Source organism: Takifugu rubripes, chromosome 2, assembly GCF_901000725.2.
Source record: "Takifugu rubripes chromosome 2, fTakRub1.2, whole genome shotgun sequence".
NCBI lineage: Eukaryota > Metazoa > Chordata > Actinopteri > Tetraodontiformes > Tetraodontidae > Takifugu > Takifugu rubripes.
The window spans coordinates 2,100,793-2,111,897 of record NC_042286.1 but is presented as its reverse complement, the minus strand read 5'-3'; the positions used below and the strand labels follow the sequence as shown (position 1 = coordinate 2,111,897).

The following is an 11,105-nucleotide window of genomic DNA, read 5'->3' as shown; positions in this document are numbered from 1 at the left end:
GGGAAGCGACCCGGTTTCAACTACAAGTGATGTAGGCTTGCCGGTATCATCAGTTGACACGGTGAGCTGCCCTGAAGAAGATGGGTTGGTTATGCGTGGTGCTACACCCCCAGGGGTCCCACTAAAGAATTCAGAGTTGCTTTCTGATTCGTCTCACTTTTTGTCCCACCTCTCAAGTGACCGTAGTAATGATATTAGAGAGCTGATATCCAATTTCCCCAGTTTGTTTAATGACATTCCTACTCAGACTACCGCCATTACACACAACATTGTCTTGACTAATTCAAGACCTATTAAGCAACGTGCCTATCGAGTAAGTCCTCCAAAGAGGGAGTGCATGAGGAAGGAGGTGGACTACCTTTTGCAACATGGGTTTGCTGTGTCCAGCTTCAGTCCGTGGAGTTCACTTTGTTTGCTGGATAAGAAGTCAGATGGCAGCCCAAGATTCTGCACAGACTTCCGAAAGGTGAACTCCGTCACAATCCCTGATACACATCCCTTGCCACTTATTGATGACTGCATTGATGAGATTTGTCCAGCTCGGTACGTCAGCAAACTGGATCTACTGAAAGGCTACTGGCAAGTTCCATTGACCCCTCGGGCATCTGAGATCTCGGCATTTGTGACACAAGACAGCTTCCTTTAGTATACTGTTATGCCTTTTGGTCTCTGCAACGCTCCTGCTACCTTTCAGAGGCTCGTGAACAAGGTCCCGTGTGATGTTCCACACTGCAAAGCCTATTTGGATGAAATTCTTTGTGTACTCGGATGACTGGACGTCTCACATGGCCACATTGAGGAATGTTTTTGCACGTCTGGCAGGTGCTTCGCTAACCCTTAACCTTCCTAAATGTGAGTTTGGAAGAGGTTCTGTCTTGTACCTTGGTCAGCAGGTTGGCGGAGGACAGGTGCGCCCTTCTGATCTAAAGATTGCAGCCATTACTGTGTTTCCTGCCCCAACAACCAGGCGGGAGTTGCGCTGATTCCTTGGTATGGCTGGATTCTACCGTAGGTTTTGGAAGAATTTTTCCATCGTGGCAGCCCCATTGACTACACTAAGCAGTCCTCAAAAGCCATTTGCTTGGTCCAGGGAGTGCCAACATTCGTTTGAGGATCTCAAGAGTCTCCTTAGCTGTAACCCCGTCGTGTCCGCTCCCAATTTTTCATTGCCATTGAAGTTGGAAGTAGATGCCAGTGCTGTCGGGGCTGGAGCCGTTCTTCTACAAGAGGATCCCCAAAGTGTCGACCATCCTGTAGCCTACTTCTCAAGGAAGTTCGACAAACATCAGCTCCGGTACTCGACAATCGAAAAGGAGACGCTTGCACTGTTGTATGCTCTGCAACATTTTGAGGTCTATCTTGCCTCTAGCACAAAACCTATAAAGGTTTTTACAGACCATAACCCTCTTATTTTTCTCTCAAGGATGTATAATAATAACCATCGATTAATGCGTTGGTCTTTAATCGCCCAGAATTACAATTTAGAAATTAATCACAAAAAGGGGTCCGAAAACATTCTTGCGGATGCGCTGTCTCGGGCACTGTAGGCAGAATATAAAATTGTCCAACCTTGGGTTGGATTTATATGGGAGGGGGTGTTACGTGTCAGGGGAGTTTTTAGTGTTTCTTCTTTGTGTTCTTTGTTTCCGGTGACCTCCCAGAGTGGCGCCATCTAGAGGCTGAGAGAACTGGTGGAACACCGAAAGGCAGGCAGTGCTGGTGATGAGGAAGATTGACACCACCTGTGGACTCCCAGGGTATCTTAGGATTGGCTCCCCTGTGTCTATCTGACCAATCACCAGTGGAGTCCTGCTTTTAAAGGCTCTCCTCCCTTATTTCATGGGGGCTTTCTCTCTCGCTCACGGTTGGACAGGAAGAGTTTGTGGAGGGCAGGTGGGACTAGGTAAGGACGGGGTACCCCATACATTGCCGCACGTTGACATTCTGTTTGTTATTTACACTAGGTTATGGGCTGTGGCCACCGTTGTGTTTTTGATGTTTTAAGATGCCCTGTTTTTTTACTTTTATTTTGGCACAGACCCGTTTGTTCCACCTCTCCCTCCACTCCTGATATATGCACGTGTTTACTGTTAAGAAATAAAGCACTATCTTGACAAGCTGTATCAGTCTTTCCCTGGTGGTCTGTTAGTCTTTACGTTAACCCCCCCAAAAGGGTTGAACGTAATAAGGACGATGACACTAACTTGGCTGTCCCCACCACCTCAGGTACCAAAAAGCACAATGTAACCCTGCATTAATCTGCTGCACGTGTCCAGTCGATGTGTCGGCGGCACACTGTAAACATCAAAGCGGAAGGTTCGCTGACCTTTGTCATGTCCCTGAGAGCAGCACGCTTCAGCTGAGGCGGCTCTTTTATGTAATTGTCCATGGTAAGGTCAGATTTATTTTGTCTCTCTTGGCTGTGTGTTGACACGTGTGCTTATGGGTGGTTTAGAGACACATCAGCTAGACACTAGTCTGGTTCACCTCCAGTGCTTGTTTTTGGCCCGGACCAACCCATAGTAAGTTTTGAATGATTTTGGACACAACATCCATTTTCACCCTCAGTTGTTCATCCACTAAGCAGCCTGAGGGAATCTTGGAATGAAAGCTTCTGCCAATCAGCAGCTTCCACCCTATGTGTGGATTTTTTTGCCTGCCCACAGGCTGCATCGTCACCAGCAATTAATCCAATGAAATACTGGTACATAACCTTTTCAAGCAAGTCAGACGCTAGCTGTTAGCTAATATAAAACATAAGTGTGAAAAAGTATTGACTTAACAGTTACAGGATAACCATAACATTTTACCCAAAATTTTCTGGCCTGGTCACCGTTTTACAATGACTGATGGCATAACAGATGAAGGCCATGTGGGGCTAGCAGAAAAAAGGCTAACAGAGACCAACAAAAATAGTTTTGTCCAATAAATGTATTATTATAAATATTTGTTATTGTATCATTACACGTAATGTTCATTTGCACATCAACCATTGTTATAATTCTTAATTTTAAGTTTATATTGTCTGTTACAGTCACATTTTTTACACCGACTGGTGTAAAACTGCACATTTCAGAGGCCTTTAACTGTGGGCATCCTAAAGCTCACCTGTGCAATAATCATGCTGTCAGATCATCATGAAACACATTGGTGAGGTGAATGGATGATTTCAGCAAAGGGCAATTGCTCATTAACAGATTTAAAGATTTGACAATATTTGACAGGAACACCTTTTGTGCACATAAACTCTTAGATCTTTGACTTCAGCTCATGAAAAGTGATGTCCATCTTCCAATCTCCAATAAGATATTACTCTATTACACACTAAAACACACGCTCCATCCCATAAACCCCGGCTAATTAGATGGAAAATAGAATGGAATACAATAGAGTATCCCCCCCATGGGGATCATGATCAGCCTGACAGGCAAAAGATTGTAGCCAGGATAGCAGTGTGACATGTGAGTGAACCCTTTACAGAAGCTGGTGTCTCTGATTAAGGAGGTTTATTAAAAAAGGTTTTCCAAATCAAAGCCATGGCTTTGATGTAGTAAATCATTATAGCAACGTTTTATATTGTCCTTTATTAAACTAACTCAAACTGAGGAGCTTGTCAAAGCAGCACAATTGACAGCGAAAGGACGACAACTCCAACGTAAAATGACAGAACCAAACGTATTAGAGGGATTGTCGATGCATGAGCTGAAGCAGCGCATTCAGCAGCAGCAGGCCATTATCGATTCCCGGCAAGATGAGAACATGCGTCTCGATTCAGAGTATGAGGCGTACAAACAAGCCCGGGACACACTGAAAATACAAATATCTGTTTTCCAAAAGAAGATCAAGAATGCAATACTGCCCTGTATAAGTTATGACACGTTTCGATTACAGCGGAAGACTGAACAAATAAATGAAGAAGCAGAGGAGCACAAGACAATCCGCCTTGAGATGGAAGAAATGATTCCGAGAAAAACAGAGGACAACGAAAATGAGGTAAAGAGAAATCAGCAGCTCCTCAAGGAGGTGGAGAAGTCCAAAACGGATTGGGACATGTTGGAGCTGGTGGCTGAAATGTCCACGAAGTTTGAAGACGGGCAGGGCGTTATGAGGCACGTGGAGGTTCTTGACCAGATAAAAACAAAATACAAAGAGAGGCTGTCTGCAGCATTTGAGAAGGCTCAACAGCTGAGAGAGGGCCTCAAGATGGTGGAGAACAAACATCATTTGGAAGCATCACAGATGGGCATGAAGATGTCTGATCTCAAGGTAGAGAAGCTTCAACTGCAAGTGACAGAAGAAACCATAGACACAGAGTATGACGATGTGTTGGATAGAAAAGAAGAGTATTTTGGACCGACGCAGATTGAAATGGCAATCGTCAACATCCACGACATGGTGACACCCCATTCAAACAAGAATGACGCAAGTGACATGAAGAGCATGCTGGAAACAATCCAAGAATTCATCACAGATAACTATGAGATACTGGAGCAATACAAAAAACAATATGGAAGCCTGGGAAAAGACAAATGAAGGATTAACCATCGTTTAAAACAAATAAGCAATGATTTATCTGTCAAAGTTGGCTTCCCAAAGGGCATCCATGGTCTGGAAATAACGTCTTTAAATTTCCTTGACTTCTTCCACCTGAAGTACGCTTCCCCGTTTAAAGACCCGGTCATCACGACTCAGACAAGACCTCCGGTCAACAGGGAGCCCGCCGCAACATCCTCACACAGCCAGCTACTCTTTCATGCCCTGTTGACAGTGTAAAGGCCTGGGACGTAAATGTTTAGCTTTAATTCATAAAAAAATCCCAAGAATGTATCATACAGACTGTATCTATGAGTGCTTGAATAAATGCATCAGCTCTATAAATTTAAACTTTGAGATTCTGTGCAGAAGAAAGGAATGTCCAGTATAACCTATGGAGGTATCAACACCAAGCCGTGCAGCCTATCAATTAGCTCCTGCATTTGCAACCGATTGGCAAGTCTATGTCTCAGCTTTCTGTCCCACAGCAGAGTCTTTGTGCACTGAAGCAGCTGCTGAGCCTCAGATATCCGCAGCTCATCTGGAAGTCTGCAGTCTCTGGTCGCATTCTCTGCTGGGCGGTTGCTAGAGTTCACACTTTTGAGTCTGGGTCGGTAGACCTGGAGGAAGGAAGGTACTGACAGGAGTGGGAAGAGCAGAGGAGGAAGAAAGGGGCCGTCTTCTCTCCCCGAGAACTTCCCACCTTGTCCACTGTCCTCTGGCTTCTCCCTGTTCCTCCTCTCTTGTGTCTGAGATGAAAGGAATATCATTTAGACCTAGTTTTGAAAAATAAAAGTCTGCACCGTCCAAAATAGATTTTTAGTATCAAATAGGTAGCATTCAAAAATCAGCAAAACCAACTTTCTTTAAAACATCGTTTAAAAAGACATCTAACTTTCATAAAAAGCTTTAAAAATACGACAAAAAAAGTTTCCACAGATACTGCAACTTATAAAAGAGGGTAAAGTACAAAGTCAAAAATCACATTTAAACACAAACACAAAAATTAAAATGGTCAAAACAATAACCGGAGAGAACGCGTTGGCGTGCTGCACACCTGTACTCTGGGCAGTGTTAACAGCATTTCCTCCAGAGTTTCCAGCCCTCGCTTTCCATGATAACACTCTCTTCTTCCATCAGGCACACACGGCAGCTTCTCGACCAGTGGATCTGTCAAACTGGAGTCGAACACACTGTCCTAAGCACACACCCGACAAAAAACCAAACGCTTTAATCAGCAATAAACATGCTGCAAAAATATAAACCAAATCATGACCTCTGGTCCTAGCAAATGTCCAGTGAGGTGGGTGACACATCAAAGCCCTTTGATTACTTTGTGGAATCTGTATTCTTTCATTACTTTCGCATTCAGAAATTCTGCTTTACTGTGAATTCTCCACAAAATGAGAAGAACATCATGATAAAATGAAGAACATTTTCATTTTTAACTAAAGTTGGGATGAAAATAATTCACAATATAATTTGTTTTTGCTTCTTTTGTGTGCCCATGTGATCGTATGTTTTTCAAAAACATAAAGTACCTAAAATAGCTAGCACCGCAAATGACTCTTGCCACATTTGTAAAGTCACTTTTTATCTTAGTGTCTTTGAAACCTACCATCCAGGTCCAGAAAATGGTCTCTGCTTTTTTCCAGGACAGGTATGCTTCAAGGAGGTCACAGAGCTGCCAAATGCACATGCAATCCTGTAACACACACACACACACACACACACACACACACAGTTTACTACAAGATAAATGATGAAATGATGCAATTAGGATGGTGCAGCACTGACTGGTCAGCTCGTCACATGAATTTTTAACATAATAGTGTTTCTAAATTGATGTAAAAAATTGTATTACCTCCTTTATCAGTGGTGAGCTTTGATTGCAAAAAGATATGGAGGAAGGGAGAAGGCCCAACACAACCTTAAAGAAAACACATATTATAGACAGTCTGCTAATGGGTTCAAGTTAAGTTAAGTTCTTAGCTTCATGCATTGATTGGTTTATTATGGTGTTGACATTGGAAATAGAGACTTGAATATTTTTTAATGGAGTGCAACAAAATTCCATCAATATTTATTACTAAATTATTCAGATGTGAATGTCTTGAAAAGTGCTGATAAGTTCCTGGTATCTTTACGTTAGTTATATTGGTGGGAGTGAAATAAATGTTCTCACTGCGTGAAGCAAATGAGCTCTTTCTTCCTGCATGGACAGTAAACTCCAACCCTGGTGTCTCAAACAGCCAGTCAGCCACTGAAGTCTCCTCAGGGATGCAGGGTCAAAATGAAGCTCGCTGGAGAGCTGAAGACTGCCCTAATAGACACACACACACATGCACGGACAGAGTTCATAACACCAGCATTCCCCACATTTATATTTGATCTATTTAAATCAGTGCATACGTGTGTAGGCGTGAGCAGCATTTTGTCCAACTGCTGGACTCTCTTTGTGAGCAGTTTCTCCAATGATCCTGTAGCGATGAGCCAACCCAGTGCCAGGAGCAGGTCTCTGCTGGTCGACCTCTCTCCTCCGTGCCCTTTGTCCCCCGACCCTTTATACATCCAAGCACCATAGTATCCAGTCTGCCAGAGGCCGGCAATGACCTGTTTTCTGAGTTCACCTGTGCAAAAAAGAAATATAAGGAATTACATTTCACTTTAATGATACGTTTTATCCATTCCATCAAAAGGTCACTGACCACCTTCCATGCCGTCCTTACAGGAAACAGTCCCAAATGTTTGCAGGATCTCCATGAGGAGCTGCAGCAACTGACCTTCCTGGAGAGAAGAACACTTTCTTTGCATCATGTCATTTTGATTAGCACAACAAAGTTTCCTCTGAGATGACCAGGAATGTTTCAAAGTGCGCGGACCACTAATAAGCGTGAACTCATCAAAATAATAATGACTGTACCACATCAGGTCCACCGCCAAATTTAGCCCGCCTGAAGGTCTCCGGTGGGGGCACAACCTCCAGTCCAGTGGCTGTCAGCAGTCTACACAGAGCCGCGATCACCTGCTTCATTTCCACGCTTGCTGCGGATTTACCTCGCTTCATTATTTACTCCGCATCTGTTTTTAATCCAAACCGAGAAATCTACACGAGAGTCAACGTTCCAAGTCGACTTCAGACACGTTTCTTCCCCAGAAACAACATTGTTGTTACGCGACAAACAACAATTTCCGGGTTGGATGTCGTTGTCAAGGAAGTAATAAGAAGATGTGATTGACATCTGCGTTGACAAATCAGAGATGTGGTTTTATGGGCGGGTCTTATTTTTTCCGTGAATCATTGCTTTACACTCGGAGGGGATGACTGTTGGTAAATGAATTGATAAAAACATACATTTTGGTCAATTTAAATTTAATTTTGGACTATTTATGTATATATGTTTATATTCATTGTATGTGAATTTGTTTATTTATGTATTTCTGTATAGGTTTGGCTGACGGTGCTGAACTTGTAGGATTGGAATACAGATTACACAGAAATAAAAATAAATAAGGTAATGAGAAAATACAGAAATACATAAATGAAGAAATGTGTACATCTTCTAGTACTAATTATCATCATTACACTTTTGAAGTGAACCTTTATTTACAGCTCATCACACACACATCAGCAGAAGATGTGACTTGTAACTGAAACCTTGAGTTTGACTCCACAGCTCATCTCCTGTTTGCTCTGTTCCGACATTGGCCAGTAGTTCCACTCTGATGTATCCGATATCCTCAGTATCCCTGAGTATAACTGAGCAGAACTCCAAATGGAAGACCTTAACATTTGTGCCAGTGTCATTAAATAAAAGATAAATAACAACCTCTGTATGTCTGATCCCTCAATTTAGGAGACAGTTGGTTTGTCGACACAGAACTACAGCTGAGGAGACAAACAACTGGTGTAGTTTATTGGTTCCATTGTGATCTTTTGGGGGGGTTTTTTAGACTTTAGTTTTGTTCTTTAAGTACAAAGGTAATCCCATTAATACCACTGGCAATCCGAGTCCCAGAAAATGTTTATCCTTCTTTTTCAGTCCTACACACAATTTTGCCTCAACTTGCTTGCAAATTCAAACTGATTATACTGACCTTTTGTACATACGTAGATCACACAGACAAATTTCATATCTCACTCTTAAAAAACAGGTTTTTCAGTCCGACTAACTGATGTTTTAGGACCAGAGGCTGTAGTGACAGTGATTCATGCCTTCCATTAACTGAAGCCTCACAGGTAATGTTACAGATCAAGTGTCTCAGAGTGTGCGTGCGTTTGTGTGTGTGTGTGTGTGTGTGTGTGTGTGTGTGTGTGTGTGTGTGTGTGTGTGTGTGTGTGTGTGACAGCATAAAGGACAGGAAAGTGGCCCCATGTGAATCAGTGATGGGATCCTTTGCCAAGAAGAGGACAAAACTATGAAAGGTTCTTTTGCCCGAAATGACTTGGACAGACTTGGACGATGGAGACTCAATGTCAAGAAGAGGAAAAGTCAAAAATTAGACCCCTGCGTCCATTGGATGGAGAGCAAATTATCTGAAGATATGAAAATACGGCCACCAGCGCAGATGAAGACGTCTGCAAAGTTCCCCAACACAGCCTACATCCTGAGCAGATCTTTAAATAACCCTCAACGGACGACAGGCCTCTCTCTACCTCCGATCAGTGGATCCAGAAGTTCAGCTGATCCTGCTTCAGTGCACAGACTGGAGTCAGTCAAACCACAAACCTCTCATGGAAGCGGGTTGACAGGAACGTCCATGTTTGGTGTGTTTGGAAGTCAAGGTAAGACAGTTATTCTGCAATCAGAGCCATGCAATAAAACCCATGTGGCCCTTGGAGGAGCAAACAAGGCAGTAATCTGGCCAGCCAGTCAGCTCCGTCAACCACCGCCCTCAGTACCTGTTGATTCTGCAATACGGCCCAAGAAGGGCTTTAGTGGCCCCGGTTCTGACCGCAGAGGGGGTGAACATGATGCCAGGCTCTCAGATCCTAAACAACAAAAGAACTTGTGCTCCAGTGATTCAGCTGTTGAAACCGAATCGGAGGGCTCTTCAAACAAAGATGGACTGCAGACGCTGAAGGAGGGCGGCGATGATGACTACTACAATGACCAAAGGATCAGTGAATGGATCCTGAAAGTCAACTCCAGCCTTTTCTCAACGGGGAATAAGGAGATAACAGAGCCAACACATGCACGGGAGCATGACAGCGCAACTATAAAGATAATGTACATTGGAGAGTGAACCAAGCTTTGTTAATTAACTTCATTCTATAGGTTTACAGTGGTTAGGATGGTCCTGGGTTCAAATCCCCCGTGCAGCCAGGCACTTTTCTGTGTGGCGTTTATATGTTCTCCCTGTGTGCATCTGGGTACAACAAAGCTTCACAGTGGACTCTGCATTTAATCAGTGGACTTGCATAAGCCAGATACTGCTGAACCTTTACCATTTGTAGCATCACCATTGAATCTGTGTGAGGTGTATAGAGACAGACAACCAATACAGAATATAACAGGAAATCCCAATAAAACAATTCTGTTTGATTCTCTATAACTGCCTGCAGCACAGCCATTAAATGAACAGACCTAATTAACCTCGTCTTCTTATCCACTTTATCCCTTTCAGGGTCACAGGGAGGGTACACATGGGCAAAAGCAGGATGAGTTGCTAGTTTCTGCTATAAAGGTGTTCTGGCTCCTTCTGCTACTGTCAGAACAACTTCCATATTTTGTCTGCATTGGAGCTCAAACTGAGAAGCCTCCCCTTCTCAGCCCAGTTCCCAACAGACTGAACTAGCATCACCCAATGATAATGTTAACAGTGACCAATGGAAAAAACAAAAATGACACCTTTAACATTTTGCAAATTTGTTATTTGGGGCTTCATAAGGCTTTATGTTAAAGTAAGTTGAACTGAAACATTTTTTTTCATTGTAATTGTTTGTTGTTGTTTTTTAAATTCTGCTGATAATGGGCCCTTCAGTGAGTCCAGACTTTTAGTCAGATGAGCTGATTTGATACAAGGGCGTCCTCTGCTGGAAATCTGTCGTTGGCTACAAAAGTTGGGCATGACGAACAAACACACTATATTTTGTTGTCTCTGTATCTCTGTTTCTCTCTTAGTAAATTATGTTGCCTCTTAAGTCATTTGTAAAGTATAATGTAAAGGTAACACAACATTTCTGTGCCAGATTACGGCTTCGTGCATTTAGACAGTAAGAAGACAAATGAAAAATGACATCATGGAGATTGCAGGAAAATATTCAGAATGTATCAGCCTATATGAAACAAAAGAAAAACAAATGAACCAAAAAAACATTTCAAGTCCACAGCTGAAGAGTTTTGAAGGGCAGATAGCCTCTTCTGGGGGTGCTGCTCTAATCCTGTCCTCCAGGGGACGAAAGAAGGCAGGAGTTTTCTAACGTTTAAATGCCTTTTATTGATATTTCAGAACTTTTCTGCCACAATGGACAGCTGTATTTTGATTTAACAGATAGGGAAGATTGCATTAGACTTAGCATTATTTAAATGCAGCAGGGAATTTACAAAAGTTGTAAAATGTTAAAACAA

The 11,105-nt window shown here is 42.7% G+C and overlaps 2 protein-coding genes across 3 annotated transcripts; one reads left to right on the top strand and one right to left on the bottom strand.

Moving 5' to 3' along the window:
• The first annotated feature begins 1,833 nt into the window (after positions 1–1,833).
• LOC105418615 (uncharacterized) lies at positions 1,834–4,569 on the top strand. The gene is made up of 3 exons (XM_029832920.1): positions 1,834–1,903; positions 2,227–2,390; positions 3,892–4,569. The coding sequence occupies exons 2-3, from the start codon at positions 2,388–2,390 to the stop codon at positions 4,531–4,533; spliced, it is 645 nt and encodes a 214-aa protein (XP_029688780.1). The 5' UTR covers positions 1,834–1,903; positions 2,227–2,387; the 3' UTR covers positions 4,534–4,569.
• On the bottom strand, positions 3,492–7,774 carry tedc1 (tubulin epsilon and delta complex 1). Of its 2 annotated transcripts, none has more exons than XM_011614315.2 (8): positions 7,457–7,774; positions 7,245–7,320; positions 6,946–7,163; positions 6,719–6,856; positions 6,398–6,463; positions 6,152–6,238; positions 5,591–5,731; positions 3,492–5,282 (listed from the first exon to the last, which is right to left on the bottom strand). In XM_011614315.2, the coding sequence occupies exons 1-8, from the start codon at positions 7,598–7,600 to the stop codon at positions 4,926–4,928; spliced, it is 1,227 nt and encodes a 408-aa protein (XP_011612617.2). In that variant the 5' UTR covers positions 7,601–7,774; the 3' UTR covers positions 3,492–4,925. The 2 variants fall into 2 exon arrangements, with proteins under 2 accessions (XP_011612617.2, XP_011612608.2); XM_011614306.2 differs by having other exon boundaries at positions 7,242–7,320; positions 7,457–7,769.
• Between the last annotated feature and the right edge of the window lie 3,331 nt (positions 7,775–11,105).